The sequence below is a fragment of the Ranitomeya variabilis genome, chromosome 6, assembly GCF_051348905.1.
Source record: "Ranitomeya variabilis isolate aRanVar5 chromosome 6, aRanVar5.hap1, whole genome shotgun sequence".
Lineage (NCBI taxonomy): Eukaryota > Metazoa > Chordata > Amphibia > Anura > Dendrobatidae > Ranitomeya > Ranitomeya variabilis.
In genome coordinates, this window is record NC_135237.1 from 269,574,858 (window position 1) to 269,593,950 (window position 19,093).

The following is a 19,093-nucleotide window of genomic DNA, read 5'->3' on the forward strand; positions in this document are numbered from 1 at the left end:
ATGCTGAGGGGTGTCAAGTGAGCCAAGCCAAGTGTGGGTAGATGAGGATTATAAACATCATGAATATTTCCTATGTAATATATGTGGGGGTACCTAGAAACACAGGATATTTGAAATGTAAGGTCCTGGCCCCTAAATTAGCCCACCATCTAGTCACAAGCTGCAATTTTTAAATAGTCCAATCAAGGCCGTCCTGGAAATATGAGCCCAGGACCAGACATATAAAAGATGGGTGACACAATAAGAAGGTGTTCACATGTGGGCATCAGGGTTTGCTGATTGTGATCCATAATTCATTTCTCCTTCCCTCAAGGACACAGAAGATAACTGTAGATAGAAATGTTTAAAAATGTCTGCTATTTCATAAAAGTTTTGCATATTTATTGTTTTATTTTCACCTTTTTACATTTTTTATTGGAAGCTCTGCATATTTATTTATATATATATATATATATATATATATATATATATATATATATATATATATATATATATATATATATATATATATATATATATATATATATATATACCACTGTGCCCCGTAATTCCAGAGATTAGTGGGTATCACAGTGGTCAGATATGGAGTATAGTGAGGTTGGAATCTGTTGCTGCAGCAGGTAAAACAAACCTGTAAAAAAGCATATTCATACATTCATAACCTAATTACCAGAGAAAATGTTCTTGAGATTCTCCACGGCTGCGGCGAGCTGGCTGTGCTGAACAACAGCGTCCTTCACATCTTTTAGGCTTTCAATAGTATTTATACTCTGCCTCCAGTCTTTACTGAGGGTTCCCAACGATTGCTGGATGTCTTTTACATCATTTAGAGCATTGTGAAGTTGGCTCAAACCTGTTCTCACACCGTCAAGTTGGGACTGGATGGCTGCCTGAAAAAAAAAAAAAAAAGTAGAACATTACAGATCATATCCATAAAGCTCACGCCTTAATGGGAACTTATCAGGAAGTTTCTGGATATTAAACTGCTGTCAGCACATTGTGTGCCTCCTAATTAGAATCCCAAGAATCAATTCCATGCACCTGTCAGCCCGGGATAATTTTTAAGTCTATCTCTACCTGTATGGTAATCAGCACTGAGCAGCCTGGTATGCAGGCACAGACCAACTTCGGGGGTCTGTGAGCCATCTAGCTCAGCTTTTCTGCCATCAAAGGCTGTGTTAGCAATCTCACAGCAGATGCCGAGGTTGGTACGTAGCCATCTACTGGACTACTTGATTCTGATTACATATATGAAGATCTGAGGTTGTGGGTTGTAATAATCATCTAGGCAGGTTAACAATGCAACATTAATTCCTTAAGTCCATGGTCTTAGAGCAGTTCCAGGTAGATGGCCACAATGCAATGTCCCCAGTCCACAAGATCCCCACCCTGGGGCCAGTAGTTTCCCTGCCCTGTGCCAGGCGATAGCCAACAATCACTCAACTTTTGGTTGTCCCACAGCTTTCGTATCGCCCGCCAGTATATCTGTAGTCACAGTCCATGCTTCTCTAGACAATAGACACCATGACCGTAACATGTGCATCCAGCTCCAACCAGCAACAACAGTCCTTAGGATAGTTCCTCAAATCCAGATGAGAGATACCACAAATGTATCCAGTTCCAGCTAGCAACAACCCCTTTCCTCGCCAGTGTCCTAAATACCCAAAGCTGCTCCTTCAGGACACACCCCCCCCCCCCCCAATGCTAACTGTGCATTGGTGGAGGTATTTTCCTCTGGCCGAACCCCATCACCTGGGACTGCATGTGGGACCCCCTGTTGTGAGGGCGCCTCTGGGTCTACTACCCCCATCCACACAATGGGACTAGTGACTAGGAAAACAATGGCTTAATTGAGGCCTCTGAGACACTGATCAGAGTAATTAAAAATTATTGCTTTACCTATCTCCTTTTCTGGCCTTATGTATACATAAGATCCAGCCCGCATGTCTTCCTCTGCTTACGGTCATCGAGTGGAAACAGATTCCTATGCCTGAACACATTCCAGGAGAGATTTGTGCGAACAAGCAAATCTCTAATAAAATACAACAGTAAGGGTACTGTCACACTCTGCAACTTTCCAACGATCACGACCAGCGATACGACCTGGCCGTGATCGTTGGAAAGTCGTTGTGTGGTCGCTGGGGAGCTGTCACACAGACCGCTCTCCAGCGACCAACGATGCCGAGGTCCCCGGGTAACCAGGGTAAACATCGGGTTACTAAGCGCAGGGCCGCGCTTAGTAACCCGATGTTTACCCTGGTTACCATCGTAAAAGTAAAAACAAACAAACCGTACATACTCACATTCCGGTGTCCGTCAGGGTCCCTCGCAGTCTGCTTCCCGCTCTGACTGAGTGCCGCCGTAAAGTGAAAGCAGATCACAGCGGTGACGTCACCGCTGTGCTCTGCTTACTTTCCGTCCGGCTGTCAGTCAGAGCGGGAAGCAGACTGCGAGGGACCCTGACGGACACCGGAATGTGAGTATGTACGGTTTGTTTGTTTTTACTTTTACGATGGTAACCAGGGTAAACATCGGGTTACTAAGCGCGGCCCTGCGCTTAGTAACCCGATGTTTACCCTGGTTACAAGCGAACGCATCGTTGGATCGGTGTCACACAGGAAGCCAGGATTCTGTGGACTCTGCTCTATGTCCATTGGTCCAATAGTCTTTAATCTATGGCCAGCTCCTCACACTCCTCTCCCACTTTTTCAGTACGGTCAGCGCTGGGTTACAGGACATGAGATTGACTGTTCACCTTTTTCACTTATCGGGACAGTACATCGGCATTTTTTTTTTTCTGGACAGAGATGGATGCAAGGTTTCACCTTCATGAGAACGAAACTTTGTATCATCCAGTTTATTCAAAGCATATTCTATATCCTTCTTGTGAATAAACTCCTCAATCCCCAGTCCATCCTGGTATACATTAGCAGAAATCTCCAGCTTCTCTCATATGATCCTTCAGATCCTGCCAACTCTCTGATGGGGGAAACCCAGATACGATGATTTTGTATTCATTTCGCAGAGACAAGGGTCCTCCATGTCCTCACCCTGATACCCGGTTTGACATGGAAAACTGTTCAAGAACCAGATGAAAGCGAAACTTGTATCCAATGCGTCCAGCCACAGCGCCCTACACATTCCACAGATCCTGGAAGCTGATCAAGGTGAATGGTGTGGTACTGCTTCCCCCGCGTTTCTTCAGCTTGATGGTACAATTCCTCCAGCGCCTTCTCCCATGCATCGGTCGGTAAATTGCCCACATAATTGAGCTCATCCCCAGAGCACTGACACCCAGCCTGGAATATGGCAACTTGGCAGCCTGGTAAATGGTATCTGAGGGAACAATATCTGGGCTGAACAGAGTTATGCAAGACCCAGTATCCTGAAATCCCTGGGTCTCCTCCCTGATGTAATTTACCACCCCAGGTCACATTTCTCCAAGGCAACAGGCATTGTATTTTGTACATTACGCAACTCTGGCGGTGTGTTAGACGGCATTTTAAGATCGCTCTGTTGCCTCTCGGCTGACGCAGTGGAAGCAGGTCCTTGGCTTCAGGTTACGACATTGGCCCAATGGTACCCTAATCCTGCTCCTAGGCTGTTTGTCAGCAACTCATCTACCAGTAGATGCTGCACTACTCCTGTGACCCCGGTGTACATGTAGTTGGGCCCTCCGACTGTTCAGAGATTCTCCACGGGCTACATTAACATACGGCTGGAGGGAACAATACATTGGTCTGGTACTAGATGTTCTTTGTTCAATGTAACTGAGGCTCCGGAATCATGAAGCCCTGCAGCCTCCACGTCCTCTACCCAGACAGGCTCTGGCTGATCAGCTGTTCGGCTCCGATGCTAGCCCAACACACAGGCTGTCCATGCATGTGTCGTGACTGTCACACAGCCGCGACACATGCAGCTGTGGAGCCGAACAGTTGATCAGTCGGAGCGATCCAGGAAGCCGGGTTCCCTCTGCAGCTTATGTGGCAAGCGCTATAGCTTGCCGGACAAGCCCTGACCCGATCAAATTTGCTCATCTTGAATCATAAAGACATCGGGTCACCATGGCAACGATTGGCACCTTGTGATGATGTCGCGAGGGCCCCAGTCGGAGAGCAGAGGAAGCTCCCTCCCTCTGAACACCTGCTAAATGCTGCGATCGATATCGACCCCAGCATTTAGCAAGTTAACTAGCGATGAGCGAATATACTCGTTACTTGAGATTTCCCGAGCACGCTCGGGTGTCCTCCGAGTTTTTTTTAGTGCTCGGAGATTTAGTTTTTTTCGCCGCAGCTGAATGATTTACAGCTATTAGCCTGCTTGATTACAATGTGGGAATTCCCTAGCAACCAGGAAACCCCCACATGTACTTAGCCTGGCTAATAGCTGTAAATCATTCAACTGAGGCGATGAAAACTAAATCTTCGAGCACTAAAAAATACTCAGAGGTCACCCGAGTGTGCTCGGGAAATCTCAAGTAACGAGTATATTTGCTCATCACTAAAGTTAACGTGTCGGGAGCAGTGTCAGAATCAGCCTACACCTGGCGGCGAATGCCCGTGGCGGGAGATTGCCATGACGTATATATACACACACTACATTGGTAGGGAAAAATATACATAAGGGGGTTAAAAAATACTGTGACAAAACGAGGGGTCAGTGGGTGCCCTAGTTCATTAGCCAAAAATCGCATGGACCAAGGACCATCCCTTTAAACGCCTGCTCTCCTTTTTACCCTGGGCACAATACTACTCTGACTGCACAGAATGAAAGTAAAACAGTGTGGCAATACTTAACTGAACCACAAAACAGGCAAATAACACGTAGAACAGTTCCCAGCAAAATACCCAGCTACGGTGCAGATAAGAGCAGCTGTGACTTCAGATCTTCCAGGGTTGACTACCCCCAACTTTGGCGCGCACAGCGAGGAGGCAATGACAAACTTAGGAAGCTGACACTCCATTCAAGTACAAGGCCAATTGACTGGAGGGTCACATCCCGGCTTCTCCGCACATCTCCATGGAGCCAGGTACTCAGTGGGTTCCAATCCTGTTTTCTCAAACGTATCCATTGGGTTCACGTGACCGGTGGGTCCAAATTCGGACCACCCCAACTACTTTCATCTAGGGCCATGGTCCCCCAAGTTGGCATCCTGTAGAAAGTAAAATCCGTGTCCCTCGTGATGGAGCAATGATGTCTTGGCTGCTGTCTTGTAGAGCGTTCATGGTTGTTGTTTTTTCACAGAATCTCTGGTTCTCTGAATTTCTTGCCTGTCTGGATGTGTATTGTTAGAGGCATATCCCACTTACATAGCTCACAACTGTTGTCCTTCAAGCCAGCATCCAGTGGGAGTTGTGATGAGATTAACTCACACTGAAATTTTATCAATTTACATAGGAGTAAAAACTATCTTTTGCAAGTGAACAAGCTAGTTGGCCTGGACAATATGTAATCAACATATCAGCAAACATCATTGTTCAATTACCCTGAGTCTCTGTTATCCACAATATGTTACAACAAACATCAACAAAAGTCAGTATTACATGCTTATAAGGACAAAAGCATATGATTTCTTGTCCAACCAAAGAACAAAACACATCAATTCAAAAATCAACATACAGATAACAGTCTATTCCTCCTGGCTTACTGAAAATAGACGCCTGGTTAAAGATAAAATGCTGTGTCATCAGATACCTACACCATTTTATTATCTCTAATATATGACAGGGTGTGAAATGCCATGGAGAACAGTAATGGTCTGGCTCCTGGATCTCTACCAGCCTGCAGGCCTTGTCATACTTGAGAAATAATAAATTAGGATATCAGCAAAATGTGATTAAATGAGGAACAAAACCACAATGCTCACCTTTTGCTTCAGTAGTAATACTAATGACTGCAGGGGGAAAGGAAATCACTAAAAAAAGGTGGTAGTGGTCATGTCCTGATGTGGCATAACATGCAAAACAGATAGTGAAGGACCATGGGAGCATTGGTTCTAATATGGTCATGTGTGTTTTTTTAAATTAGATTTGTGCTAGCAGTTATGCTTTTGACACCTAGGCAAAGCCTTTAAGTGTAAGAAAATAAGATATAAGTGTGCGGGGGGTTCTTAGTTTGACAGTTCGGACCAGAGACATCATGCTTGCGAGCTGTATGAGCTGCATTGGCAGCATCGAATGAGCCCAAGGGCACAGCCGTCAACTGCTGGATTGTCACCTGTATGGGGAAGCTATTCCCTCATATCTCAGGTCAGTAAAAAGACGTATTGGTGGTCATTAAGGAGGTAAAATATTTTTTTTATCTTGTATAATCAGGTTTTTCTTTTATCAAATTGTGCGGGCGCCTCTTGTATGTGGTGCTACCTCTTATCACTTTTGCTAAAAAAAGATATTTTATGTTTAGACCAATGGTCCCAACTTTAAGTGATCGCATGTTCAGCTTTCTCTATTCTTCAGAATGGTCAACCATTCATCCACCCAGCAGATATACAGCTCTGGCAAAAATTAAGAGACCACTGCAAAATGTTCAGTTTGTCTGATTTTTCTCTTTATAGGTATTTTTTTTTTTTTTTTTAAGTAAAATGTAAATTGTTCTTTTATTCTATAAACTTCTGACAACACGTCTCCGAAGTTCCATGCAATAAATTTTGTATTTTTTTTCTGAAAAGGAGGAATGGTCAAAATTAAAAAAACAGGGGGGCGTGGTTTGCCAAGGGACAGGAGTGGACGTGCTTTTGCAGGGCTCCTGTTAATCCCTTAATTGCTACTAATTTAGCCTACGTATTTCTGGACTATTTTAATCCTCAACTTATATAAACATGCCAGGATCAAGTGGGAAGAGGAAAATCGCTGGCACATATAGGAATTCTCCCTCATTTGGGCAGAGAAGTACCCGGGAGAAAAACAATGGCGGCAGCAGCAGGCTTCCCCATGATGGGGAAGAAAGAAGTCCCGGGAGCCTAAGCAGTGGAGCTAACAGCCGAAAACCAGCGGCCCTGCGGCACCAAAGTGCTCAGAAAATCACCCAGACAGCGGCTCCGAGGTCCCCTGCCCCTGCACCAACTCTGACAAAGAATGCAGGTACACCGGTGGGAGGCAGTGGGACCGCGGAGATCCGCGATGCAGCGTTGCGGCGGAGGGACACCTTGGACGGCGAGGAGGTTCCTGCTACTAGAATCCCGGCGCCTGTCAAGTCAGCGACGCCGAGCAAGTCAGCGACGCTGGGAGGTGAGGACAGGAGAGAGAGCCGGGGATCCATGTCTGAGGCGCCAGCCACCGCGCCGCTATGGGAGCCAGGAGCGGAGACTCGGACGGAGCGACAGACCGGCCGCGGAGTGATCCGGCCGAATCAGTGCGGCTCACTGAGGTACGACGCGAAGGAGTTCGTACCCGGAAGTAAGTGGAGCAGGACACGCCAGACACCGGGAGCCGCAGCGGGGGGCAGAGAGTTCACAGAGCAGCGGCGAGAGTCGCCCGCTGCATTAAATTCTGAAGGAGAGTGCTGTGGGAGCCGATCGCCCCCCCAGAGCAAGGGGGGAAGGTTGCTCCCCAATAAAAAGAACGAGAACAATAATAACTAGATGGGTATTTCCTGAAGAAACTACAGATAGTGCTTTGGAATGGTGCCCGGGCTGCCCCTGCAAGACTTTCCACACTTGGGTGCCCCTCAGGCGCTGGTTTGGTAGTTGTAGCCACTCTGGGTCCGATTTGGTGGCCCGGGTCACTCTGGGTCCGATTTGGTGGCCCGGGTCACTCTGGGTCCGATTTGGTGGCCCGGGTCACTCTGGGTCCGATTTGGTGGCCCGGGTCACTCTGGGTCCGATTTGGTGGCCCGGGTCACTCTGGGTCCGATTTGGTGGCCCGGGTCACTCTGACTGACAGCAGGATAAGGGAATGGCTGATAACAGAGAGAATAGACTGACAGCAGGACGGGGAATGGCTGATAACAGAGAGAAATAGACTGACAGCAGGACAGGGGAATGGCTGATAACAGAAAGAAATAGACTGACAGCAGGACAGGGGAATGGCTGATAACAGAGAGAAATAGACTGACAGCAGTACGGGGAATGGCTGATAACAGAGAGAAAAAGATGGGTATTTCCTGAAGGAACTACAGATAGTGCTTTGGAATGGTGCCCGGGTTGCCCCAGCAAGACTTTCACACTTGGGTGCCCCTCAGGCGCTGGTTTGGTAGTTGTAGCCACTCTGGGTCCGATTTGGTGGGCGCTGTATACTGCGCGGCTCTGCGCTGTATGCTGCGCGGCTCTGCGCTGTATGCTGCGCGGCTCCGCGCTGTATGCTGCGCGGCTCCGCGCTGTATGCTGCGCGGCTCCGCGCTGTATGCTGCGCGGCTCCGCGCTGTATGCTGCGCGGCTCCGCGCTGTATGCTGCGCGGCTCCGCGCTGTATAATGCGCGGCTCCGCGCTGTATAATGCGCGGCTCCGCGCTGTATGTTGCGGGGCTCCGCGCTGTATGCTGCGCGGCCCCGCGCTGTATGCTGCGCGGCCCCGCGCTGTATGCTGCGCGGCCCCGCGCTGTATGCTGCGCGGCTCCGCGCTGTATGCTGCGCGGCTCCGCGCTGTATGCTGCGCGGCTCCGCGCTGTATGCTGCGCGGCTCCGCGCTGTATGCTGCGCGGCTCCGCGCTGTATGCTGCGCGGCTCCGCGCTGTATGCTGCGCGGCTCCGCGCTGTATAATGCGCCGCTCCGCGCTGTATAATGCGCGGCTCCGCGCTGTATGCTGCGGGGCTCCGCGCTGTATGCTGCGGGGCTCCGCGCTGTATGCTGCGGGGCTCCGCGCTGTATGCTGCGGGGCTCCGCGCTGTATGCTGCGCGGCTCCGCGCTGTATGCTGCGCGGCTCCGCGCTGTATGCTGCGCGGCTCCGCGCTGTATGCTGCGCGGCTCCGCGCTGTATAATGCGGAGCTCTGCGCTGTATACTGCGGGGCTCTGCGCTATATGCTGCGCGGCTCTGCGCTGTATGCTGCGGGGCTCTGCGCTTTATACTGTAATAATAATAAGACTACAGATAGTCCTTTTGAATTGTGCTGTGCTGTCACTTTAAGAGCTGATATTATCTGACAAAACGGTGACCTGGTGGAGTTGGTTGGCGTTGGCATAGTAACTGTGTCTGACTGCGCATATCAATGAGCTAATCAGCCAGGTGGCATTTGGCAGTTAAGTTATTTTTAGATATTGCCTCAGAAACCAGCCCATTTTAAACGTATAGCAAAATTTCCCTATTGAAATGCATTGAAACAATGCTTTCCAATGAGGGGGAAACAATTTTCAAATGCAAATTGCGCCAAAACTACAAATCCGATCGACATGAAAATAACTTAGCACACCTCTCGTGGACGCTGGCTTCGAAATGACACCTCACTGGAGTCTGTGCGTTCAGCGGTTCGGGCCGCATTAACTGCGAAAAAAAGCCTAATAATAAGAAAAATAATAAGAAGAAGAAGTTTACCACGGTGGAATAACAGTATAGTGCTTTGTTCCAAAGCACTATAACAAAAGCGGCTACAGGCAAAGTAATTCAAAAGGGGGCAGTCTCATGGGAGATGGGGCGGAGCCATGTTTCCAACAGGGGCCCAGCCACAGATATGGCTCCTATTCACCCTCACTGTTGTGCAATGATAAGAAGGAGGCAATAAAAATGGAGTTAGGCTACCAAATGAACTCCACCAATGACTGCATACCATCATTATGTAATAAAGTAGCAGAACATGCCGCGCTGTTGCCCAAGTCACTTATTAAATCTATGGCCACAGAGCTTGAAAAGAAACTCAAAGAACAGTTTAACTTTGATAACCCCTATTTGACCCCGTATCTTTCTATGACATCATTGGAAGAGAAAGGTGCACACTCAGACAATCACACAGATTCCTCAGCTTCCTCTGACCACGATTTTAAAGATTTTATGGTTGACTGTGACAATGAGGGGTTAACGGATTTAGAGGGGTGCTCAGAGGAGTCCAGCGATATGGAAGACATAAGTGGTTCAGATGACACATCAAAAACCTCAGATGTGAGCGACATGGAGCAGGAGCAGCTTTGTACTGAGGTGCCTAATTACTCTCCGATTGATAAAATTGTGGCCTCCGACGAGTATCCCTCTATGAAATTCATGGTCAACCTGTGTAAGGCTCTTCTGTTATCTATGGAGCTAAAAGGAACTAGGTCATCGGAAAAAATATTCAAAAAACTATTCAGAGAAGTTTTTTCGCAATTTGGCGGTGCCCCATTCTCTAACGTCAACACGACCTCTGATGATTCCCCCAACATCCCGAATAAATCCCACTCTCCAAGCAAACACCAAAGGTTGGCGTTTTGTTATAGTGCTGAGGGCGAGCCTGCACGTCCAGATCCCCTGGTCAATCTAAAAAACAATATAGACTCCTTCAGGGCCAAATTAACTGATTTTGAAAATTACAAAAGAAAAAACAATTTGAAAGTCCGTGGTATCCTGGAATCGGTGGGGAAACTTCAGTTAGAAAAGTATATTTCATCTATGATATCTTATATGCTCCCCGAGACTAAAGGTAAAAACCTAATAGTGAAAGCATTTAGGATACGGAGACCTCCCTTTCTCCCGCCTAATACTGCCGCGGATGTCATCGTCTCACTATACCCCAATTGGCTAAGAGACTCGCTGCTAGTCGCCGCAAGAGAGCCAAGGTTTCTCTCGTCTCAGTATGGACACTTGACCTTGTACAGGGATCTGTGCAAGGACACTATGCAAAAACGTAAACTGTTTCAGCTCGCCACCAATAGACTGCAACAGGCTGGAATGCAATATAACTGGCACCAATTCTCTAGTCTAAGATTCCTCTTCGCGGCAAAATGGCGTACTTTTACTTCTCCAGCAGAGGCGTTGGACTTCCTAGATCGTGCGGGTATAGGATATCCCGGATCTTCTTCTGACCCTACTTCCAAACCAAAAATTAACTCCTGAATGTTTCTCTTCTCTTTTTATAGTCCAGGTCACAACTTGTGATTGAACCGAATTTGTTGCCCAATTAGTCCTGGACCATTAACGATGGTCCTACTTTGACAGGCTGTCATTTTTCCCATCAGTTACGCAATTTTAGTTACCAAATTTTCGCAAGACTATTAAGTGATGCTATTTATTTTAATATGATTCAAGTCTACTGGACAGCTTTGGAATATTATTGCATTGCGTATGTCATTGCATTCTTTAACCATCTCCTTTTATTCTAGGTTTTGCTCTTAGTTAAGCTACAGCGTATTGCCAAAGCGGATTTAACAAGTTTATACACAGTTTTCATACATTCCTTACATACATGGTGAATCATAGCAAATAATGGTATACTAATATTTTATAGGGCCTACTATTGTGTTTCAGCCATACTAAGCTATAGTATTACATATAAGCTAGATTCTATTGCCTATTACAACTATAAAGTTATTACTTTTCTGGTTTAAGAGAGCTACTCATAATTTCCTAGAATGATGTTTATCCTACTTAAAATCTACTTTGTATTATTTTATTATGCCACATCTATTTTGTAAATTTTTACAGTACTATGATTGCCTGTATCCCCTATCTTCATAGGGGATCCTTCCCTATCCTCATATCCCTCCCTCCCTTCCTTCCCTCCCTTGTTTACCCTTCCCAGTTAAATACAAAATTTAATAAAACGTTTGGAAACAAAATTAAAAAAACAAAACAGTGCTTTCAGACCTCAAATAATGCAAAGAAAACAAGTTCATATTCATTTAGAAACAACAATACTAATGTTTTAACTCAGGAAGAGTTCAGAAATCGATATTTTATGGAATAACCATGATTTTTAATCACAGCTTTCATGCGTCTTGGCATGTTTTACACCAGTATCTCACACTGCTCCTGGGGCAAAAATGTAAGGCTACTTTCACACTAGCGTTAACTGCAATACGTCGCAAATGCGTCGTTTTGCCGAAAATACGCATCCAGCAAAAGTTCTTGCTGGATACGTTTTTTCGTCATAGACTAACATTAGCGACGCATTTGCGACGCATTGCCAAACGTTGCGTCCGTTTTGCGACGCTTGGGCGTGTGGTAGCGGACCGTCGGGAGAAAAAAACGTTACATGTAACGTTTTTTGCTCCCGACGGTCCGCTTTTTCCGACCGCGCATGCGCGGCCGGAACTCCGCCCCCACCTCCCCGCACTTCCCCGCACCTCACAATGGGGCAGCGGATGCGTGGGAAAAATGCATCCGCTGCCCCCGTTGTGCGGCGGAGACCACGCTAGCGTCGGGAATCTCGGCCCGACGCACCGCGACGGGTTGTTCCCGACGCTAGTGTGAAAGTAGCCTAAGCAGTTCTTCTATGTTTGATGGCTTGTGACTCTCCATCATCCTCTCAATTACATTCCAGAGGGTTCAGGTCTGGAGATTGGGCTGCCCATGACAGGGTTTTGATGTGGTGGTCTCTTAATTTTTGCCAGAGCTGTATATCGCTCAGCCCACAGGAGATCCAATATATCACCTTGTATAGTTGGAAATATATCTATTGCTGCATTCAGTATGTGTTTCCAACAATTTGGCAGTCTACAGTCAGTTTTTTTCTACCAACAAACCCCATGACCTGCTGAACTGAACCAAGGAGAATCGAGAGAAAAGTAAAAAAGGGAAAAAACAATCCACACAAGTAGAGCTCACCTTCAGCCTGGCCTCAACAGATGCTTTCTTCCGAGCTTCTCTCCTCCGATATTGCTCCACTTTATCCAGCTGATCTGGTCTTTGCAGCATCCCAGCCACGCGCTGCACAGCCGTGGCCACCGCCTCCCTGTCTGGCTCCTCCATACTGAGCTTAGTAAATAATGACATAGAAACAAATTCATGTCTTCTAGAAGCATGTTCCAACGTGATTTCAAAATGCTTTCATAGAAAAATTCTTAAAAATACTATAAGGAGCTGAACACACTAACACTGACAACACGACATGTGCATGGAATACCCCAAAAGGCCAGCAAGACTCTCCTGTGGTTAATCTGGGTGAAGGTGGGTGAGAGTAAGGCCAGGGTCACACTTCTGAGTGCAATGCGAGTCTCTCGCCTCAATACCCGGCACACAGACAGCAGGCATCACCCATGACCTCTCCAGTAATACACAGACAGCGCACACCACACATGATCACTCGAATAACACACGGACAGCAGGCATCACACACTACCACTCCAATAATACACAGACAGCAGGCATCACACACTACCACTCCAATAATACACAGACAGCAGGCATCACACATGACCTCTCCAGTAATACAAGAACAGCGCACATCACATATGATCACTCTAGTAATACACAGGCAGCAGACCTCACACATGATCACTCCAGTAATACACAGGCAGCAGACCTCACACATGATCACTCCAGTAATACACAGGCAGCAGACATCACACATGACCTCTCCAGTAATACACGGACAGCAGGCATCACACATGACCTCTCCAGTAATACAAGAACAGCGCACATCACACATGATCACTCTAGTAATACACGGACAGCAGGCATCACCCATGATCACTCCAGTAATATATGGACAGCAGGCATCACACATGATCACTCCAGTAATACAGACAGCAGGCATCACCCATGATCACTCCAGTAATACACGGGCAGCAGGCATCACACATGATCACTCCAGTAATATACGGGCAGCAGGCATCACCCATGATCACTCCAGTAATACACAGACAGCAGGCATCACCCATGATCACTCCAGTAATACACAGACAGCAGGCATCACACATGATCAACTCCAGTAATACACAGACAGCAGGCATCACACATGATCAACTCCAGTAATACACAGACAGCAGGCATCACACATGATCAACTCCAGTAATACACAGACAGCAGGCATCACACATGATCACTCCAGTAATATACGGACAGCAGGCATCACACATGATCAACTCCAGTAATACACAGACAGCAGGCATCACACATGATCACTCCAGTAATATACGGACAGCAGGCATCACACATGATCACTCCAGTAATACACGGACAGCAGGCATCACACATGATCACTCCAGTAATACACGGACAGCAGGCATCACACATGATCACTCCAGTAATACACGGACAGCAGGCATCACACATGATCACTCCAGTAATACACAGACAGCGCACACCACACATGATCACTCGAATAACACACGGACAGCAGGCATCACACACTACCACTCCAATAATACACAGACAGCAGGCATCACACATGACCTCTCCAGTAATACAAGAACAGCGCACATCACATATGATCACTCTAGTAATACACAGGCAGCAGGCATCACACATGATCACTCCAGTAATACACGGACAGCAGGCATCACACATGACCTCTCCAGTAATACAAGAACAGCGCACATCACATATGATCACTCTAGTAATACACAGGCAGCAGACCTCACACATGATCACTCCAGTAATACACAGGCAGCAGACATCACACATGACCTCTCCAGTAATACACGGACAGCAGGCATCACACATGACCTCTCCAGTAATACAAGAACAGCGCACATCACACATGATCACTCTAGTAATACACGGACAGCAGGCATCACCCATGATCACTCCAGTAATACACGGGCAGCAGGCATCACCCATGATCACTCCAGTAATACACGGGCAGCAGGCATCACACATGATCACTCCAGTAATATACGGGCAGCAGGCATCACCCATGATCACTCCAGTAATACACAGACAGCAGGCATCACCCATGATCACTCCAGTAATACACAGACAGCAGGCATCACACATGATCAACTCCAGTAATACACAGACAGCAGGCATCACACATGATCACTCCAGTAATATACGGACAGCAGGCATCACACATGATCACTCCAGTAATACAGACAGCAGGCATCACACATGATCACTCTAGTAATACACAGACAGCAGACATCACACATGATCACTCCAGTAATATACGGACAGCAGGCATCACACATGATCACTCCAGTAATACACGGACAGCAGACATCACACATGATCACTCCAGTAATATACGGACAGCAGGCATCACACATGATCACTCCAGTAATATACGGACAGCAGGCATCACACATGATCACTCCAGTAATACACGGACAGCAGACATCACACATGATCACTCCAGTAATACACAGACAGCAGACCTCACACATGATCACTCCAGTAATATACAGACAGCAGGCATCACACATGATCACTCCAGTAATACACGGACAGCAGACATCACACATGATCACTCCAGTAATACACAGACAGCAGGCATCACACATGATCACTCCAGTAATATACAGACAGCAGGCATCACACATGATCACTCCAGTAATATACGGACAGCAGGCATCACACATGATCACTCCAGTAATACACGGACAGCAGACATCACACATGATCACTCCAGTAATACACAGACAGCAGACCTCACACATGATCACTCCAGTAATATACAGACAGCAGGCATCACACATGATCACTCCAGTAATACACAGACAGCAGACATCACACATGATCACTCCAGTAATACACAGACAGCAGGCATCACACATGATCACTCCAGTAATATACAGACAGCAGGCATCACACATGATCACTCCAGTAATACACGGACAGCAGACATCACACATGATCACTCCAGTAATATACGGACAGCAGGCATCACACATGATCACTCCGGTAATACACAGACAGCAGACATCACACATGATCACTCCAGTAATACACAGACAGCAGGCATCACACATGATCACTCCGGTAATACACAGACAGCAGACATCACACATGATCACTCCGGTAATACACAGACAGCAGGCATCACACATGATCACTCCAGTAATACACAGACATCACACATACCGTACTATTTCATAGAGGACTTGCGCCACACTACACAGGGCAGGACACAGCTCTGCTCTCACGTGTCCTATGTTCTCGCCCTGGCTGTGCCTGAGAGCCACCTCCACCAGCTGTTCCAGAACGTATCACACACAGTCCATGCCACTCCTGGCCGTAGCTGTGCAATGAGCCGCGGCCTGCCCGCCTCCTATGGGCCGGAGAAGCAGCACTGCCTGCCCCGTCCCCCCTGTATGTCGGTGCATCAGACCGCTGTGGACGTATGCTGCCAGTCACAGGGCGCTATGGGCAGCACAATGAAGCACTTCATACCCAGCGTCCCCGCAGCTGTGTCTTGTGACGGCCACTACCGGAAGCTGATATGGTATCACAGCAATACACTTCCCTGCTGTCTGGGCCCGCCCACCAAACGGACAATGGCCTATCAGCGCTCTTATCTCAGTTGCGCACTGTGCTGCTCCGTGTCACACCTGCTGTGATTGGTGGGAGTGTAGGAGGCTGAGCTCAGGGAGTTTCTGGGGATGACAGGGAGGAGGCGGCCATGTGTGTGACTGACAGGAGGGTCGTGTGTCCCGGAGCTGCTCCTGTGAGGTCGCCCGGTGCCTCGCCTCCGGACGGAGGTGAAGTGAGGTGAATAGATTCCTGGAGCTGCTCGTAGCCCCTCCATTGTAAACCCCTCTACAGAACAGGCTGGAGGGGATTCTGCCCTGAGGACCCTGGGATCGCAATGGTTTGTGGTGTTGTTCAATTTTATAAGGGAATAGACATCAGAAATGTAACATGAACTAAAACAATAAACTTGTATCTATTATTTCTTTCTACAGGGCCGGCTATGTAACAAATGCAGAATTATTCTATGCTGTTAATAAATATGTTTCTTATCGCTTTTCATAACATAAAAATTACATTCAGCCCCGGGTCAACAGATTTCTCAGAATTCGACTTTTGTCATGTTTGCACCAGTCCGACCAGCTCCATCTACATATCAGAGGGGCACTGCCGAAGCGTTGCCGGAGGGGTACGGCCGAAGCGTTGCCAGAGGAGCACGGCCGGAGCGTTGCCGGAGGGGCATGGCCGAAGCGTTGCCGGAGGGGCATGGCCGAAGCGTTGCCGGAGGGGCACTGCCGAAGCGTTGCCGGAGGGGTACGGCCGAAGCGTTGCCAGAGGAGCACGGCCGGAGCGTTGCCGGAGGGGCATGGCCGAAGCGTTGCCGGAGGGGTACGGCCGAAGCGTTGCCGGAGGGGTACGGCCGAAGCGTTGCCAGAGGAGCACGGCCGGAGCGTTGCCGGAGGGGCATGGCCGAAGCGTTGCCAGAGGGGCACTGCCGAAGCGTTGCCGGAGGGGCACTGCCAAAGCGTTGCCAGAGGGGCACGGCCGGAGCGTTGCCAGAGGGGCAATGCCGAAGCTGTTGTGAATTCTGTTGTGGGTTCTGCTCTTAGGTTCCCTCCGGTGGTAATAAGTGGTAGTGCTGCTGTTTGTCCTTCACAACAGTCATCAGCTGCTTCCACTTTGGACGGGGCTATTTAGTCTGGCTCCTTCCTTTAGTGAGTGCCAGTTGTCCATTGTTTTCTAGGGATCCACATCTCTGCTTGGTTTCTCCTTCTGGATTGTCCAAATCATCAAAGATAAGTCCTGGCTCTGTTTTTGCAGTCCAAATGCGGTGGACTTTATAGTTCAGTGAATTGCTATGTTTTTTCTTGTCCAGCTTTGTCTGTGTAAGGATTTATTCAGCCAAGCTGGAAGCTCTGGAGTCACAGAGTTACCCTCCATGCCTTTAGTTAGGTGTGGAGATTTTTGTATTCTCTGTGGTGGTTTTTGTAGTATTTTTTATACTGACCGCACAGTACTCTGTCCTGTCTTTTCTTTCTAGGTAGCGTGGCCTCCTTTGCTAAATTCTGTTTTCAGTCTGCGTTTGTAATTCCCCTCTCCTCTCACAGTCAATATTTGTGGGGGCTGCCTTTCCTTTGGGAATTTTCTCTGAGGCAAGATAGTGTTCCTGTTTCTTTCTTTAGGGGTAATTAGTCCTCCGGCCGTGACGAGGTGTCTAGGAAGTGACAGGAACATCCCACAGCTACTTCTAGTTGCGGTGTTAAGTTCAGGGTCTGCGGTCAGTATAGAGACCACCTACTCCAGAGCTCGTCCATGCTGCTCCTAGGCCACCAGTTCATAACACGGAGCGTTGCCGGAGGGGCACGGCCGGAGCGTTGCCGGAGGGGTACGGCCGGAGCGTTGCCGGAGGGTCACGGCCGAAGCGTTGCCGGAGGGGTACGTCCGGAGCGTTGCCGGAGGGGCACTGCCGAAGTGTGGCCGGAGGGGCACTGCCGAAGCGTTGCCGGAGGGGCACTGCCGAAGCGTTGCCGGAGGGGCACTGCCGAAGCGTTGCCGGAGGGGCACGGCCGGAGCGTTGCCGGAGGGGCAAGGCCGGAGCTTTGCCGGAGGGGCACGGCCGGAGCTTTGCCGGAGGGGCACGGCCGAAGCATTGCCTGAGGGGCACAGCTGAAGCATTGACGGTGGGGCACAGCCAAGTGCGTTCAACAGATTCATCTTAACTTACAAAAGTGGTATGCTAGAAGAGTACTCCAGGCCCTGACTTAGTACACTTGTCGCAATGGCACACAGTAGCTGAAAGGTGCACAAAATTCATTAAGAGGTACACACCACTGACTGTGGCACATCTCACTGCAGCGGCCCGTTCATCAAGACTAAGGTTATGAAAAACTGAAATATCACATGGTCATAAGTATTCAGACCCTTTACTCAGTATTGAGTAGAAGCACCCTTTTGAGCTAGTACAGCCATGAGTCTTCTTGGGAATGATGCAACAAGTTTTTCACACCTGGATTTGTGAATCCTCTGCCATTCAATCAAGAATGGTCACAGAGTTGTTCTGAAGCCACTCCTTTGTTATTTTAGCAGTGTGCTTAGGGTCATTGTCTTGTTGGAAGGTGAACCTTCGGCCTAGTCTGAGGTCCAGAGCACTCTGGAAGAGGTTTTCATCAAGGATATCTCTGTACTTTGCCGCATTCATGCTTTCTTCAATGACAACCAGTCGTCCTGTCCCTGCAGCTGAAAAACACCCCCATAGCATTATGCTGTCACCACCATGTTTCACTGTTGGGATTGTATTGGGCAGGTGATGAGCAGTGCCTGGTTTTCTCCACACATACCGCTTGGAATTATCACCAAAAAGGTCTATCTTCGTCTCATCAGACCAGAGAATCTTATTTCTCATAG

General features: G+C 48.1%; 1 protein-coding gene across 2 annotated transcripts in view; it reads right to left on the minus strand.

Moving 5' to 3' along the window:
* The window catches only part of EXOC3 (exocyst complex component 3), a 39,484-nt gene extending 23,221 nt beyond the window's left edge, over positions 1–16,263 (minus strand). The window contains exons 1-3 of one of the 2 annotated variants that reach the window (XM_077269617.1): positions 16,172–16,263; positions 12,665–12,814; positions 671–890 (exon numbers count right to left, since the gene is read on the minus strand). In XM_077269617.1, the coding sequence (XP_077125732.1) occupies positions 671–890; positions 12,665–12,808 (364 nt within the window). In that variant the 5' untranslated portion in view covers positions 12,809–12,814; positions 16,172–16,263. Of the gene's footprint in view, positions 1–670; positions 891–12,664; positions 12,815–15,862 lie in introns of both variants that reach the window. The other variant, XM_077269619.1, reaches the window with a different exon arrangement.
* Positions 16,264–19,093: the final 2,830 nt, after the last annotated feature.